Here is a 17,604-nt window from a genome sequence, read left to right as displayed (position 1 = left end):
TGCGCCAAAACAACAGCGAAGTCAATTAAGCCAACACGAGGAAGGAGTACTACTTGCACCTTAATTTGTTTCATAGTCATTGATTTCCTATTCAAGTCAAACTAAGAGCATGAGAAGCATTTCAAAATGCACACAAACAGTAACACTATCTATCACGCTGTTTACAACAAAATTTGTTTCCAGCAGGTTTGTTATCCTCCCTCCAAGAGGAAAAGCAACTCACCCAGGTTTCAGAGAATTATCTTCTCCACGCAGCAATAAAGAGTAAAATGGCATAACGGTTTTCTAACATCTTTCAGGGCAAAGGCGCAACCATGCTAAATCCAGCATAAGTGCTTCTGGGGATCGGGGGATTTCACACCTAATAAGCTTCTACGCCCCGGTGCATACACACGCCATAAGTTCGGGACAAGATTTATGTACATTACATCCAAAGGAAAGGCTCACATCATGCGTCTCAGGCGCTCTTCACATATGAGACCACGACTGTGATATCGTCAAGTTTCCCACCATAGTACCGGTACCCAGCTTCTTGAGCAGCTGCTGCGAATGGTGATTGCCTATTCTTGTCTGTCGCTCTTTGCCGAGCAAGGGCAGCAATTTTCTGTGCTGCGACTTGGGGTTCAAGTCCAACCCTGAGAGCTTCAACAATAACACCACTAATCTCATTGTTGTATAAATTGTCAAAAAGCCCGTCCGTGCCAGCAACAATAACATCACCAGGAGCAACCGGAAAGTGAAATACCTAAAGAAACATAAAATGTAGGGCATAATTGAGTTTTTTTGAAGACGTAGAACTTTAACAAAATCGACAGTTACAGAAGTGTATGCTTCCCAGGTGAGCTGTGTTATCATTGTTCTCTACAAAATATGGAAAAAGGGGCTGAATTACTCGCCTGAGCAGAACTTGGAAGATCACTGCCACCCCCACTCTCGAGCTGATAGGTAAAATTGAAATCATGTTGCTGTGACGGTGATCTGAGAACAGTGCGACCATCTCTGACTACTACAAAGCCACTGTCCCCAAGATTCACAGCATGGATACCCTGAAAGTTTAAATGTTATAATGTCAATACAAGTCATCGACAAACTATCATGTCGCTTCTGACAGTAAAAGGACCCGACACATGGACTTCTTTCGGAAGTAGGAATGCAGGATTTTGGAACCGACACAACTAAACAGACGAAGTATATATCTGTTGTCAGTGGCGCAGTTGATTCACATGCTTAATTTGTTCAATAAATTTGACTGCAGATATTCTAGTGAACAACCTCAAAGCAGTTTTTTGTGTGTTCACCAGAATACACCAAACAAGTAACGGAGCGGGAGAACACTAAGGGCCTGCCTGGTTCTCTAAGACAAACTCTGGAAGAAGAGAGTCAGGAGAAGCTGGTTCATTTCAAGGAACAACTCCCACAGAACCTGCAAACTACAATTTGGCAGAGCTATCCTGGAACCAGTCTGGGAGCTGCTCTAGGAACTCTGCCAAACATGCCCTAAACATCATCAAACAAGGGAGAGCAGCTTAACCTGATTTTTAAGAGTGATGATACAAGCAGTAGATGATCCTCTTGCTTTGGTGCTCGTATAAGCCTTTTCCAAAACTCTTGATGGATCAATGGTCCCTTCTGGCTCATCCTTGATAGCACTCACAGAATTTCTCATGAGCTCCTTAGCATATAGTCCAGCATCAACACCAAGATCTGCCCAACCACCAACACCATCTGCTACGCCAATCACATGCTCATCAGTGCTAATAAAATGAGCATCCTCACCACCAGTTGCCTCTTTGGCAGGGTGAGGCAAGTAACAAGAGCCTGAGACCAGCTTCAAATTTTCAGAAGTAGGTGCCTTTCTGTAGAGGGAATGAAACAGTCAACCGCCAGCAGATACAAGCTAATATCAGTGGATAGTACTAGATCTAACAAACAATAAACTTATATGTGGGAAATGCAAATAAAATCTTTGAAGAACGGATGCAATCCATTCTAATATAACTCGGGAAAATCCTATATCGACATGTCAAAGCAGATTGTTAAGTAAATTCCAGTCCAAACACTTTGTAATTTTGTTCTATTTTAATTTTATATGAAACTCTGCTGCGATGGACCATATTTCAGTTGCCAGTATCTGATTCCAATTTTCTATAAGTTCACTCTGATACATGGATTTTAAGACAACCACACCAAATAAAAATTCAAGGAACCCTATAAACCCTTATCATTAATGGACTTACTATGCAGCAGCAAAAATACATGAATCATGATGGTATTCAAGTACAGTGTATACCCTTATTGAGTAAATTGCTGCTCAATATAATCAGCGATTGTAGGCATAGTAATTTGATACATACCCATCAGATGCGACGGTTGAGTTATCCATCTTCTCATCGAGTGACAATTGATGCTCTGTGGCTCCGGCAGAATATGGTGCCACACATGACGAGCTGAAGTCCCTAGCCCATGGCTCAACTGCAAAGCTCAATTTCCATCTTGGCCCAACTGCATTTGTCCAGAATGACCTATTCCCCCAGGGCTCACGGCACTTCAAGCTTGCACCAAACTTCTTACAAGACTCCACCCCTCTATACCTGAAAGTGACATCTGGCCGAGGTGCGCTCCCCACGGATCCCATGGCTGCAATACGCGAGGTGCGTGTCCCTGGAGATGGATCCTTGTCAGTTTGGCGCTTGGTGGCACCCAGCTCAGCTCGCCGAAGAGCATAGCCACAAGCAGCCATGACAATGCCACCACTCTGCAGCAGGCCCTGCCCCGCGCAGTGCGAGCGGACGCAGGGGGCCCGGTTGATCGCGGCGAAGAAGGCGGCGGGCGCGCGGCGGTCCGTGGTGTGCAGGAGGCGCGCCGGGTAGGTGGAGAGAAGGAACCACGTGTTGCCGAAGAGGAAGCTCCGGCCGCCGCGGCCTAGGAGGAGGTCCTTGTGGGAGGAGAGATGGACGCCGCGGCCACCACCGCCGTAGCCAGCCAGCATCTTAGGACCGAGCGAGGCGCGCTCCGCAAGATCTCATCACCTACACCTGCCACCACCGGAGAAAACCATGGGGGAAATTCCATGAGACGAAATTGTAACTCAGTCCATTCCAATATCAAATCAAGAACTCCATGAGATAAGAAATGGAAGGAATTTTTTTTATATATATAACGCAAAGGTCGGAGCCTGCGCCGCCGATTCGGCTCCAAAATTGAAACGAATTCGTGCAGGGACAGGGCTGAATCTGCTTACCGCAACAAAAATAGCGAGATTTCAGGTGTGGGGGTTGAGATCTCGAGCACGACCGATTCCCGCGCAGCCTCGATTGAATCCCCAATCTATTCGCGGGAAGAAGCTTGCGGCGGGTCCGCGGCTACGGATTAGGGTTGCTTGTTGGGGGAGAGCGAGGAGGTGGAAGAGGATAGGACGGCGGCGAGTACACGCACGGAGCGCTGGCGGTTTTGATTTGGGCCCTGCAAAGTTTCTTCTTGCTTCTTGTGTGAGCGCACAGTAGTGGGCCTTAAAGCCGGAGCGAGGCCCAGAGAAAGACACCCATCATCAGGTGAGTCGTCTTGCACTCTTGCTTTCTTCTCTTGCTGAGACGAATGGAATACAGAAACGCAATGGGATCCTTTCAAAAAAAAAAAAGATACGCAACGGGAAATGATTCAACAAATCAACCGACGAGCTGACAATATAGTCAGCCTTCACTTTCACTGCACAGACATTTTATTTATGGAAGTGAAAGCTATCAAAGTCAGGATTGCAGTGAATCCTATAAAAATCATTTGCATGCGTAGAAGCATATACTAATACTATTGTTGACCAAACCATGCAACGTTTCCCAACAGAACAGAGGCTTGCTCATTGAATTATCACCTCCCTTTCAAAATTACAGATTGTCTTGGAATTTTTAGTACGATACTTTTAGTTTTGCATCTAGCATAGCGTATATCCATATGCACAGTAAAAAAATATACATTTAGAAAAGTCAAAACCACCTATAATTTAAAATAATGGAGTAGTACATTGTTCAATACAAGCAACATGAGCAAGGCATGTGCCATACGCTTTCCAATCGGTATTGCGCACAGTTAATTTTTTTTCAAGCAATACACACAGTTAAACTTTGCAAGTGTTTTTGATAACTTTGGCGAGTCTCCATATACATAATCTTTGCTTCAACGATCATAAGTTACAACAGTTGAGCCCCAACTCGCAAGTCCATCCATCTGGTAACAGACTAATATCATATGTTTACTTTGAAGAACCAATGGACTGAAAATAAGGAAACATGATACTCCATCCAATGTACATTCTCAAGAGCATACTGATGAAACAAGATTAAGAACTCAAACTGCCACGGGAATCAAGCTGCTATGACGAAACAAACATGAAAGTACATTCATTTCTGATTGATGGTGGCCGCAAGTATTAACTGGGAAGGAGGCTGTCAGTTTCTTGCTCCCACCCTAGGAAACCTCCTTGACAATTTAAATGCTGAAAACTGATGCACAGCTTGACTTTCTGTGATCGTGCTACAGCTTTCCCGACTGCTGAGCTCTAGTCTATCAGAAGTAACTGAAGAAGTCCTACGCAGGATCTCAAATAATGAAACACCTGAATTCATATCACTCTTTGAATTTGCCGGTGGCCCCACTGGCTTTGGCTGTGAACTGCTAAACTTCGCCTTCTTAGGTTGGCTTGAATTTGTCTGATCCTATAGGATGGAAAGAGGAATTCACATGAGAATGCTCTAAAAAATAAGAAATGAACGCCATGTTTCAAAGCAGATTCAAACCCATGAACATAGCGGACTCAAGTTTCTCAAGAAACTTACCATATCTGAAATAATCTCTGAAGTAGAAATGCAGCTCCTGGTACTACTATTGCTGTCATCACGGCAGAATACATAAGATCTATGAACTGATCTATGGGAAGACACCAATGAACCACTGGCAGTTCGACCAAGGAAAGATGACTGCAAGGAATACATAGCGATGTCATTTGATGGTCAAATATGCCGAAACAAAACTATGCAATATCTCAGATAATAGGTGCAATGCAAGAAGATCGCGACCTAGTTGACATGTCAGTGTTGGAAACATTATGAGCAGTCATACACCCATACAGTAATATTCAACAGAACCTAAAGTTGCAAATACAAAAGGAAATCAAGATTATTCAAGTCCAGACTTGTCCTTGCGGTGGTAGCAGTTACAGGAGTTAATGCTCAGTAATTTGCCACAGGAAAGAGAATTGCACATTAGGAACACAAACTACTAAGCATTCATCTGTGACAAGTACAACCACTGACAGGTATCAATAATCACTAACCTTTAAAGTGCTGCTGTTCCTTCCAGCCATAAGCATTTGATGATTTGCTGGAAAAATGTTTGGAACAATTGTTAGTAAATCAATTAGGAGGCTCATTTAAAATATCAATTAGGGGACAAAAATGCTCAGGACACCCTTACATGTTGATTGCTTTCCTTTCTTCTTAGGCTGAGGAGCAATATTGAGCTTCTTTATTAGACCAAATACTTCCCTTGAGCTGTCATCTTCCAGCGGAGATATCAACGTGTTACTATCAACCTATGTGTGGAAAATATATGTCATTTAGTCATTCTCAAATTACTGAGTACATAAAGTGAACAAATAGTTCAATACTATTTTCATTGCAAGAAAAGAACTAGCTATGTTGGTAAATTATTTCGTTTCTTACATCATATCAAGCATATATCAGGCATTGAGCATGAGTATATCAGTATCTAGAAATCCATCAAGAGTGGTACAATAATGTATAGATGGATGAATCATTCATAATATCAATGCTCAGTACTTACTTCTCGCTTTGAAATACGTTGACGGACCAAATGTTCCTCTATCTCCTCATCATCCGAGTGTTCATAAGTATCATTATCATCTGTGAACATCTTTGCAATCATTTGTTTTGCCTTTTCAGAATTCTGCCGCACAACATTTGCTGGAGTCAAATCGTATGACATTTCCTTATCCGATTCAACTTCACAGTCTTCTATATCTTCATCTTCATCTTCATGCACTGATTCTTTCTGCTCCTGATGGCCAAACTTCAGCCTTTGCATAACATTATTTGTTTCAGCAGCATCCTGTTGCTGAAGCCACTTTTGGTGGAGTTCATTACGCTTCTCATGATGTATTTCTTTTTCTTCATAGCCAGCTGCTATCAGATCATTAAAAACTTCATTCTCATCACTCCCATCATCTTCTTCATCGTCCTTAAATCTCATCATGTCATTATTACTATCATCCTCTTCCTCAGCTTCATCATCTAGAAAATCCTTCAGGATGGCATTGTCTGGACATGAATCCCCTCCAATAGCTCGTTGGAGGTGTTCACGAGTATTTACATCATTATTTTGAGTGCTCGGTTCTATATTCTCTTTATCATTATCTTCTTCGTCTTCTGATGAACTGAGGTATAAAATGTATGATAGCATCAATTTTGTATCTGAATGACAGTACATAAGGCAGAAATGGAGCTAACAATATTAATAATGTTATGTATCTATTCTCTGCATAATTGTGTAACTTTTCGGCAAATTCCAAAACAAGTCACTCCATGTTTTATGAATGGAGCCAACAAGGGTTCAAAACTGGTTTTCTTTAGCAAAATATAATTGGTAAAATTAACATAATGCTGTTATTTATCCACTCAAATTCAATGCCCCTAACAGGGATGCCAATGACCCTGTTTGCTATCAATGAAATCACTCAGGTGAGAACTCTGCCAGCCATGAAAAAATTATCCCAAGGCCACAAAAGAAAAACAATGGGTTCTCTGCAGCCGCAGCTTGTGAAAAATTGAGAATGCATTGCGGAAGGCAAAATTATGCAGGAATGATGGTGTTGCACTTACGATTCATCTGCACTCTCAGCAGGGCTGGAAGAAGAGGGCAGGCGAGTTTGATCCTCTGAATTGTAATGGTTACCACTTGATTGGGTATTCTCGTGATTGTCTTCCAATCTATCAGAAGTTTCCTGGTAGAATCAAACAATCTAAAGTAAAACAAGCAGTTCACTGCAGATAACTATTATGAGCTGAATGTATTTGTAATTGTGTATTTATAGCGTGTATAGAAATCATTGTTCGTAATCAATGAGACTTGTCAACCATGAAATTTGCAACATCTCAGATCCTTGCTCACAATTTACAGCGGCACAACTTTACTGAGTACCAGCCTTTTAAGACATGTGATTATAATTTCTTGATGTAGCAAAATAAAATAGAAGACTTGCTTGTAGCTAAAGCATCCTTCTACTATGCTATGTTGCAGAATCAGATAGGGGGAAACTCATACCTCATCTGGAGCTTTGGTATCGTGATTATGGTGATCTTTCTCCTTGCAATTCAAATCATTCTGCAAGCCGTACCGCTGTTTAGCAACACATGGGCACCACTACGCATAAATTAAGCGAAAGCAATACTCACCTCATCCTCTGCAACATTACACTGATCGAGATTTCCAAACTCCTTGTCAACATCATCCTGCAATTATAGTACCGCTTCAAGTTTCATGGACGCTACATAATAATGAAATCAAACTGTCTTAACGAAGACTCACAATCCTCAAATCCTTATCATCTGTTGTAACTTGTTTAACCTGGGGCACATCCAAATGCACAACAGAATCACTCGCTGGCTCGGAAGCAGCAGCATAGTCATCATCGTCTTCAACAGTAGTATTTGACCTGAAATCCAATAAACATCATCAATTATCGAGGCAAGTGTGGGAAAGGGGGACTGGAATCAAATCCTTATGATTTAGTTGAAATTTCTGAAAAGTTCAAAGTAACAACTAAATTCCTTACTTCTTTAGAACCTCCAGCTTACGAAGGCGGATCTTCTCCAGGACAGATGAGATGGGCTTGCAAACTGGCTGCACAATTGGCCTAAACGAAGCACTCCTCGTTTCTGCAGTGAACAAACGTGAGAACGCGGATCAGAACTCAACATCTAAATTCTAATGAGACGTGCAGTTGACATGTATACCTCGCAGCAACCTCTGCGACTCAGCGTGGATCGAATCAAGCTGCGCCCTCCTCTCCTGTGAGCACGAACCAACACCATTCATCATCAAAATTGACAAGAAATTCAACTAAATAATGCCACGATCCAGAACTCCTCAGAATAATTTCACGATCTAGATCATAGGAGAGAATGGTTACCTTTTCCGACCGTTTCTTCTTCCGGGCTGACTCCTTGGGCGCCTCCGCCTTCCTCTTCCGCTTGCTCCTCTTCCCCTTTGCCTCCGCCACCGCAGCAGCCACTCCCCCATCGGCTTCGTCCATGTCGAGCCGCTTCTTGGCGGAATTCTCCCTCCGCAGCTCCTCGATGAGCGCGCCCCGCGGCATCTCCTCGTCGCTGCCGTCGTCCCCTTCCGCCGGCGCGCCGAGCGGGTCCCACTCCCCGGCGCCGACGGCCTCCGAGAACAGCGGGTCGAGCCCGTCATCCTCCTCGTCGTCGGGGGTGTCGGTCGGCGGCAGCGGCGAGGAGACGGGGGCAGGAGAGGAATCGGGTAGCGGGGTCGGCGCATCCGCATCTGGCGGCGCCGGCGTCGGCGGCCGCGGGGAGGGGTTCGCGGGAGGAGACGGGCTCGGAGCTAGGGTTTCCCCGCCCGGTGACGCCTGTTCCTTCGGCGGCGGCGGCGGCGGAGATGGCGGAGGGGGGGAGCCGGCAGGAGGGCTGGTAGTGGTAGCGACAGTGGTGGTGATTTGGGAGGAGAATTTCTTGAGCCGCTTGAGGCGGCGAGGCGGGGAGACGGCGGGGGACGCGGGGAGGGCAAGGAGCTCTACCTCGTCGAAAGGCTCCGTGTCCATGGCGGCGCGTCTCGGCCTCTCCTCTCCCCGGCGGGATCGGTGAGCTGATGGTGGGGACTGAGGAGCGGAGAGGAGCCGAGGAGGGGAGGCTGGAATGGAACGGTGGATCTCAGATGGGGAGAGGAGAGGGAGAAGGGGAGGGAGAGGGAGAGGGGGGCGAGGGAAGGCGCGGGAGGCAGGTTCGAGTTTCGCGCCCGTTTTTTCCCCTTTTCTGATATCCCCCGCCTGCGGGCTGCGGCCCTGTGCGCTTCCGGCGGCGGCGAGAGAACTGAAACCCAAATGGGCTCTGGTGGGCTTCTGGAATTGCGGGCCGGTTGGGCTTTTAGCGAGAGAATGCTGAAAGGAAAGGTGGAGTGTCGTTATGGGTAAAATCCTGTTGAACACTGCGGTTTAAACTCTGAACTTTGTAATTACGTTGCTTATCTGAGTAATGAAATTCGGGCATAGCCCATAATGGAGAAAAAATTGACGTACCATGTACTGTTATTCCGAGAGTGTAATATCTGTAGCCTGTAATGTTTTTGAAGTTTTCAACAGTTTCCAATCTGAATGTCTGCCTTCAGATTTTTGAATTCACAAGTCCCAATCGTCATCATGCTCTCATGTTCAGCTTACTTAACCCATGCTTTGTATTTCTGCCCAAAAAAAAAAACCCATGCTTTGTATTTCATCAGCATGAAGTTGTAGTAAACTGGTAATTTGGGGCTAGATCAAAATTGCAGCTGTCTAAGCGGCGATGTGCAAGGGAGCAAGGGCACTTTGTGACGAAATTTGTAGATTGCTACATCTCATCACAATCTGTATCATTACATACAAAGTACAAGTAGTGCTCCTCAAGAGACCGGTCGTGAGGCAGTGCGTCTTGCTCTCTCGTTAAATGGGAGCTGGACTCTCTAAATCTCTGAACGCGCAACTTGTTGTAAGCTTCCATGTTGAGATTCGAGACCAGGAAGAGCTCTACCTCGGTGACGAATCGCTCCGTCCGGCCGAGGAGGAACGGCCTAGCAGCATCAGAGAGCAATGCCCTGAACTCTTCCCTCCTCTTCTCAGGTGAAATCCTCCTTGACGTGTGTTCCTTTTCAAGCCTCTTCATGAAGGATCCGATGACACCGTAAATGTGGTAGACTATGGCCTCAACATTTTCATCCTGCAAAAATCAACATCACTATAAATCAGTAGTCAATCATCATGGCTGTAATTCCATATGCATTGCATTAAGCAGAATCATGTTAATTCTCCTTTATTAAAAGAAAAGAAAGAAACTATCCTATAGCATTGGAGAATAATATCAACATTACATAATTACTGAAACATACATGCATCAATTCCAACTGCTTCTTCGCTGGGCAAACCAACAAAGATTTTGCCAACAAATAAAGCACTGGCATCACAGTGTCTCCTTCGACCATGATACATGAGTCACTAATGGGCAACACAAAATTGATGACTATTTCTTACGAGACTAAATTAGTATCCAATTGTTGACCAAGTAAATACAATTGCTGATCCACTCACAACCTTGTAAATACAAGAAGGAACACAAGTAAACCAAGGAAAATTCAAACATACTTACATTAACAAAGAACCAATTGGATGCTCAAATTTTATCTCCTTTCAAAAATCTAGGAGGGCTGCTCCCAATAGCTAAACACGCACATGATTCTCTGCAAGCTATGGATAATTATATTGCTAACATGCACAGTCAGAGCATCATACCTGAGTAAGGGCCTGAATTTCCCGCCTTATCCAGGTTTCAAGCCAATTTTTCTTCCGGAGATATCCTTTTTGCTCCCAGTATCGCTGCACTCCGGAAATGTTGCTTGTGATATCTGCTTAATTCAGCACACCTCAGTCTTACATAACAAGTGAAATACATAACAAGTGACATAAATCCCGATGTAGAAAACCAAAGTGTGAACAGAAAGCAAAAACATATTTACATAATACCTTCCATGTTATAGAACTGCGATACCAACTCATGTGCATCTGAAAGACGCCTGTACCATGAGAAAAGGGGGGATTAGTACACTTTTTTCACATATGAAATAACAGGTTTAGCTTACAATCAAACAAACAACATGTAGAAAGCCTCATTGCAGAATTCCAAATAAATGTTTGTTTGTGAGTACGGGCTCAAGAGTGGAGAATAATCACTAGAAACACCCAGTTCTCACTGCACTTGGCTGGCATACCGAAATTAGGTTGGAACTTCTGCTATTGTCTAGCTAATATCTTCTATTTATTTGATGAGTACAAGAGTATAGATTTCCTTTTAAGTTGAAGGTCCAAGTCAATTCTTACTTTTTCTTAAGAAGAACATTGAATTAGAGCTAGTTCAGATTAAATTAGGAAGGGCAGCCTTTGTCTTGTTCATTTACTGAATACTCACACTTCTGCGCAAATAGAGGGATGAAACAAGAGAGGAGGGATACCTCTTCCTAGGTTCCTGATTTATGTACCACCGCTCAAATGATTCACCGTCAAAAGCATGTATGATAGATAAATTTTCAGTCTGCAAAACAGTACAAGGTTACATCTGGTCAAGACTTCAGGGCTAAGTCTCAGGCAAACAATGGACGATAAGATTTATACATTCACTCAGCCAACTACAACCAAGGATTAAGGGTATCAAGACTTATGCAACAAATAGCAAGGGTGAAGCTAACACATCCCAAATATGTTCATAATGGTTCACAACCCAGAATGCTCATAGCCTCATAGTCAGTCCCTCCAATCCAATTAAACCATAATAAATTTTTTAGGAGGGTACTGACTCAGCCGTGCCTCTCAACAAGCTCTTTAATACAAAACCTTTTTGCCGCTTACTTAGAGACCCTCAATGTTTTTCTAAGCATGCACTTCAAGATAAATTACTCAAATATGTTGTTCCTGCGTGTGGAGTCATTAATAAGCAGAATTGAGCTCACCTTGCAAAGTGGGCACCTAACTGAAGACAAAGGTTCATCATGCTTGCTCGCTACTATCCTTATCCACTGACATATGCATTTGTAGCAAAAAGAATCTGCATAAGCAGCTAGGAGTTTCAGAAAGTAACTTAAACGGTGTAGTGGCAAATCATTGTTCTGAATCTGAACTACAATTTCTACACGTCACTTAGAAGCTTGGAGCGAGACCAACAATCAGAACAAAATTCCATTCCATACTAAAATCCTAGAGCTCACGCTCAGGTAATAGGCGTGTACCAAACGGAAGCAAGCTTAATACCGGAAATCATGGGGAAATCCGTGAGAATTTTGTGAGAGGATGGGGACGACTTACGGAAGCAGGAGTCGAGGTAGGCCTCGTCTTTGAAGGATTCGAGGCATATGGGGCAACGGCAAGCAGAAGCGCCAGCCGTCGGCGCCGGTGCCGCCGCTGCTGCTAGGGGTGGGTCGCTACCACCACCACCGGTGGAGGAGGAGGATGCGGCGGGAGAGGAGGCGGACGCCGCCATGGGGGATGGGGAGAGGCGGCGGGGGCGGCCGCCGGCGGCGGCGGGTTTCGGCGAGGGGGATGGGGAGGGGGCGAGGCGAGGCGAGGCCGCGAGGGTGAGCGAGCCCGAGTGCGCGGGCACGGGCGATTCGGGGAGGAGGCGATTAAGGGGCACACTACTCACAGGGGTAATATGGATATTATTTTTCTAAACCAAACAATGTTTCATTGATCCATCAATCAGAATCCTAATCAAAATCCGAACAAATCAATCGCATCTGGACAAATCAATCAGAATCATAATCAAAACACGTACCATCAATGTCTCGCATAATTATATCACAACTTATACATAAAGTGAATCAACATAAAGTATTATGTATTATATTATCCGTTGCAAGGCACGAGTAGTCACAGAGTAAAACCCAAAAAACGCGAAGTTCATTGGATAGGGGAGGAAGCCCCGTGTCGGCTGCCCAAGTATCATCCGACCATCCGTTTCAGATTCAACGGCTAGGGCAGGGACCGGCCTGATCTGATTATTTGCTTTGCATTAATGAATTTTTAAGGGATCTTTATGCAAATGTATCTGTGCTAATCACGCTTAGCTCGTAATTACCTCCATTATAATAGACCCTCACGTTGCCCGTTGCCAGTTGCCACCCGCTACACACTCGCTTCCCCATTCTCTCGCTCTCTCCAAGTCTCCAATCATGGTGGCGGCGGCGGCGGCGGCTGCGATGGGGCGGGCCGCGGCGGCGGACGAGCAAGAGGACGTGGAGTTCGTCGACTACGACCAGGACGACGAGGACGCCATGGAGGAGGACGGCCCCGCCGCCCGCGCACTCCCCGTGCCCAACATCGTCTCCCCCGCCGTGGTGCGCACCCGCGGGCGCTTCGCCGGCCGCAGCCCATCCATCCTCGCCTCCAGCCGCGACCGCTTCGATTCCCTCACCAACGACGACGGCGACCAAGGACATGGCCCGCAGCGCTGTGAGAACCCCTTGAGCGACCACTTTTTGGCATGATCTTTAGGCTTCGAGTTTTGGTTGGGGTTTTGGCTTTCCAAGTTTGCGATATTTTATTGGGGTCCCCGTGTTGGTGCTGCTTTGGAGTTAGTTTCGTAGAAATTTGCTAATGTTTGTGATGTTTTTGCTAGGGCGTGGTTGGTGATATTTCGTCGGGGTTTAGGGTTTTGGGCTCAAGTGTGATTGGTCAGAAGGTGCAGTTCGATCTCATTCGTACTCTGGGTTGTGGTTGTGAGATTTCGAAGTCACTACATGAATTAGCTCCGGCCTCTGGTGAACTTTGATGTTTCAGGATAACGATCCGAACGGAAACGAGGTGCCTGGTTGTCTGGTCAGTAGAATTCTTATGAACTTATAGAACGATGAAAAAACCCCCACAAGTATGAAGGTATGGCACAACTCGGAGGCAGGAAAATGTTTGGATCATCCTTCTGTAGGTTTGGTGGGTGTGGGGGTTTGCAGTACGTGTTTTAATCCCAGTATGCTCTGATGGTTTATTGATGAGCAGACATTTATATTGTAGGACTCTGGATTTAATATGGGAGAAGAGTAACTGTACCATGTAAACTAATTTATTCAGTAGCATCTATTGTTAGTCAGGGTGAGGGAAACCGTGGTATGATGCATCTATCCTTGTGATGGTCTGATGGATAATGCGAATTCAGCAAATTCAGAGTGACTTCATTATGTTTGCTGGAATGCTTGTTCAATGACAGTAACTTGCCGCTACGAGTAATTTGATGATCACCTGTATCAGTATTCAGTCATTAATGTTTCACATGGAGTTCCAATTGTTAAAAAGGGTTCGAATTTTCGAGGTAGTATATCCTAAAATGCTGCAATTGGGCTATGATACTTCGGGATCACATAAAAACATACGTTGGTTCTGAACTAAACTACACATTTTATTTACGTGCTAGCACTTGTTTTGATAGGAGGGAACATGATAGCCCTAGCCCCTTTTATATGTCTCTCTGGTTTCTCAGGTATAGGAGAGTGTTTTAGCAGGCTAATACAGGGCTACAGGATAAAATTTGGAACAATCTAGTGAACAATTATGCAATGAAATGTGAATTATCACAGGGGGTAGTCTCATTCGCTTGCATGAGGCAGAGTAATGCATCTCCCCTTTTTTTGTTGTTGTGAGTTGTGCCTAATAAATGTAGCTTGGTATTGTCCTATTTTAAAGAACTGGGTTTTCTTTGCCAGGTTTACTCGTTTATACTACTTGGTACTTGAAGGTTTGTTACTGATTCCTTACAGACTTTATGTGTTCTAGAAAGAAACAAATGCATGCACTTAATATGTAGGTCAAATGCATCTGATTATGATAATCAGTACAAGTTCAGAACAGGGATTGTTTATCCATAGGTATTATTAGGACGGGTAGTATAGTTGCATGAATAGCATGGCATTATGCTTCCTTTATTTCTGCACTCTGCTGTTTGTCTACTATCCCTTAGCAACATCATTAGTTTTTACTACAGGTTGTGTTCTGCAAAACCATGCAACTGACCTGCTTGTATTTTGCATTCTTTTAAATCAGATTGACTAATATATCGTGTGTATGTAGACAAGCATTTTTCTGGCCGGGAAATTGTGGACTAACTCTTCCAGGTAGTCCCTGGTGATACGCATATTAAGATTACCCATACTTGACAAACATGGGTGAATACCATATAACTGAGGGTCTGTTTGTCCCGCTGTATCTGATTCTATTATATTCAAATCTATGTGGTTGCGCTGCATTTGTTTCTGGCCTCATACTTATAGTCATTGTCTCTTTGTTGGTATAGTAACAATACATTTCTCATGTGCTAATTGTGGATTTTTATTAATTATTAGCTATTGAAGGATGGACAATTCTTGTCAGTGGAGTTAAAGAAGATGTAGAAGAAGGAGATCTGCATGACGTTTTCAGTGAATTTGGTTGTGTCAAGGACTTGCATTTGAATCTAGAACGCCGCACTGGATATGCCAAGGTATATTTGGTAGTTTTACTCTAAGAGGCTAAAACTAACTTGCTCATTCTATTTGTAATACCAGCTTCTAACACACAAAACACTGTACTAATAATGCTATACATGATAGCAGATTGTTTGTATTAGGGACCTTGAACAGAGTAGAAGAATAACTGGAACTAGAGTTATGTTGTTTCGTCCTTCAGGATCTTGGTTTTACTTTTGAGATATTCATATGAAACAGTGCTCATTAAGTGTAAGTGGTCATTGGCGTCCTTCAGCCATAGTTTAGGTTTGGTTAACTTGCCAGGGTTGCCTTTTTCCTTGTTTCACTTGGATCTGAAGACATGATTTACATTCGAGGTATTTATCTTTATACCTCAAAATACTGTTATTGCCTTGCATACTTCTGAAAAGCCATTTTCTTAGTAGACTCCTATCCATTTTGGTAAATTTAAGCAGAACCCATGTAAGTTGAGTCGTGCGCAAAAAATTGGTTAAATGATGTGATATTTCCTCTCTTCTGAGTTCTGACCACCTTGCCAAAATAATCTAGCGCTGATGACATGTACCATACAAATCACAGTTTGGGGATCTTATACGTTGATATCAAGTAAATAGTCATATTGCTATGTACAAGCCCCCCCCCCCCCCAACCCCCCAACAGATAACTGCTTACCCTTCCAAGACTGCAGCCACTTTCCCTCATTTTATCAAAGGGAATTGCCATTCAGGCACTAGAGTCTTTTAGCTGAAACAACAAACAAGAAGCCCCACATATTGGAACAGCGAGTGACCAATTCTTTTATATATCACTTAATGCATCTTTGTTCCTAGCAAATTGCTACGTCCATGTGGAAGCATTCTTAGTCAGTGATGGATAAGTGGTTTAGGCAATTTGATTTTCACAATTTATTCAGATGGAAGCCAACATGAGAATAACCATTTAGTTTGAAGTACTTTTTCTGGAGAACGGTATGCGCTGTACTGCTATGTGCATGTAGTTGTTGGTGTATGAGAAATAACTCACCATCAGACACATTTAACAACAATGCCAATTCTAGTTAAAGAGAAACAATAGACATATGAAATAATCTCTGGTAGTAGTAATTTCCAGCTCAGCTTCCTATATTTCCTTTTATTTACTCCTCTGCCCTCACCTGGATTCTGCTGTGACAGGGATATGCGCTGATTGAGTATGAAAGCTTTGAGCAAGCACAGGCTGCAATCAGAGCAATGAATGGGAGTCAGCTGTTGACAAAGACTGTCTATGTTGATTGGGCATTCATCAGAGGTCCTATAAAGAATGTCATGAGTACAAGGTAGGGTGTTAGCTTTCCTAACGTGTTTTTAGTTCATTTGCTCCACTAGCTCATTGGCCAATTGCTTGTTCTTCTGGTCTTGTATCTGCATTGCATAATATAAATCATGTCCAAAATAATGTTGTGTCCAGAATTTGTTGTGTTCAACTCTGGAACATGTTTCTTAATTTGTATCTATTTTTGAAGTTCCTCTATCGTGCAATTGCTATTCCAGTATGTTGACATCGTTCACTTGAAGTGTGAATAAAAATATGGTTATGTGGTTCAACCTATTGATCAGTTTCTTATTTTTCACAGGCCACCACGCCCAAGATCTAGGACTCCACCGCGCAATCTTCTTGCCTTGACGCCTTATTGAGGGGGAGCAGTGCCTAGGTTATTTGTCAGTTCTAACTGATCATTTTTGGGCAATGAGCAGCAGCGAAACAATGTGGAAGTATCGTTTAGAACTTGAACCTCGATTGTGCTGGACTCCTTGACTTCTTTTTTCAGCGCTTAGCTTGTTCATCAGCTTTAACTCTGAACTTGGGGAGGCTGCTGCAGTATGCTGGCTTAACTGTGCGTCCATGCCAGAGGTAGTCTTCTTCTGTGTAAAATCAGTGTCATGGCGGGAGGGAAGTTTATTGGGTGACTTGATGGCCTATCGTATTATACACTCCTTAAAGGAAATTGAGGTCCGATCAGGAGTGCTGGTTGCCTGGTTCTAAACAGCTGAGCGGCTGAGCCATTTGTTCTGTCATCAGTTGGTTGAATGCCACGCCCAGTTCTTATAACTCGTGTCCTACTGCTTTTGCCGTGCGTCGGTGCGTGTGCTCGTGAATATTCAGGCATGAAATAGTGGATATGGCACTTGTGCTATCCAAGTTTAATAATCAGTTCTACACTTGCTAAATATATCCATTTAAGAACAGGTAAAATTTTGTTGTTTTCCTGCCGCTGCCCGCAATCTCTTTAATTTTGTATCGCTAACCCTTTACTTTTAGTTACGTAAACAGAACTAAAGCAGTACT

The 17,604-nt window shown here is 43.7% G+C and overlaps 4 protein-coding genes across 4 annotated transcripts; 1 reads left to right on the top strand and 3 right to left on the bottom strand.

The window, feature by feature from the left end:
• Positions 1–119: 119 nt before the first annotated feature.
• Positions 120–3,474, bottom strand: LOC120649356 (probable protein phosphatase 2C 80). Its single transcript, XM_039926133.1, has 5 exons — positions 3,242–3,474; positions 2,355–3,035; positions 1,532–1,856; positions 897–1,046; positions 120–745 (listed from the first exon to the last, which is right to left on the bottom strand). Exons 2-5 carry the CDS (start codon positions 2,987–2,989, stop codon positions 458–460), a joined length of 1,398 nt encoding a protein of 465 aa, XP_039782067.1. The 5' UTR covers positions 2,990–3,035; positions 3,242–3,474; the 3' UTR covers positions 120–457.
• Positions 3,475–4,111: 637 nt separating this feature from the next.
• On the bottom strand, positions 4,112–9,016 carry LOC120649355 (NKAP family protein UM04995-like). The gene is made up of 12 exons (XM_039926132.1): positions 8,201–9,016; positions 8,025–8,079; positions 7,844–7,946; positions 7,597–7,723; positions 7,464–7,520; positions 7,333–7,392; positions 6,891–7,012; positions 5,836–6,445; positions 5,467–5,584; positions 5,327–5,373; positions 4,830–4,970; positions 4,112–4,709 (listed from the first exon to the last, which is right to left on the bottom strand). The coding sequence occupies exons 1-12, from the start codon at positions 8,849–8,851 to the stop codon at positions 4,443–4,445; spliced, it is 2,358 nt and encodes a 785-aa protein (XP_039782066.1). The 5' UTR covers positions 8,852–9,016; the 3' UTR covers positions 4,112–4,442.
• Positions 9,017–9,462: 446 nt separating this feature from the next.
• LOC120649353 lies at positions 9,463–12,411 on the bottom strand. Its single transcript, XM_039926131.1, has 6 exons — positions 12,131–12,411; positions 11,779–11,873; positions 11,284–11,363; positions 10,799–10,848; positions 10,568–10,680; positions 9,463–9,998 (listed from the first exon to the last, which is right to left on the bottom strand). The coding sequence occupies exons 1-6, from the start codon at positions 12,303–12,305 to the stop codon at positions 9,633–9,635; spliced, it is 879 nt and encodes a 292-aa protein (XP_039782065.1). The 5' UTR covers positions 12,306–12,411; the 3' UTR covers positions 9,463–9,632.
• Positions 12,412–12,929: 518 nt separating this feature from the next.
• Positions 12,930–17,392, top strand: LOC120649352 (RNA-binding protein Y14B-like). Its single transcript, XM_039926130.1, has 4 exons — positions 12,930–13,276; positions 15,157–15,293; positions 16,452–16,594; positions 16,892–17,392. Exons 1-4 carry the CDS (start codon positions 12,997–12,999, stop codon positions 16,950–16,952), a joined length of 621 nt encoding a protein of 206 aa, XP_039782064.1. The 5' UTR covers positions 12,930–12,996; the 3' UTR covers positions 16,953–17,392.
• Positions 17,393–17,604: the final 212 nt, after the last annotated feature.

This window comes from Panicum virgatum, chromosome 9K (assembly GCF_016808335.1).
Source record: "Panicum virgatum strain AP13 chromosome 9K, P.virgatum_v5, whole genome shotgun sequence".
Lineage (NCBI taxonomy): Eukaryota > Viridiplantae > Streptophyta > Magnoliopsida > Poales > Poaceae > Panicum > Panicum virgatum.
This window is presented reverse-complemented; position numbering and strand designations above follow the sequence as displayed.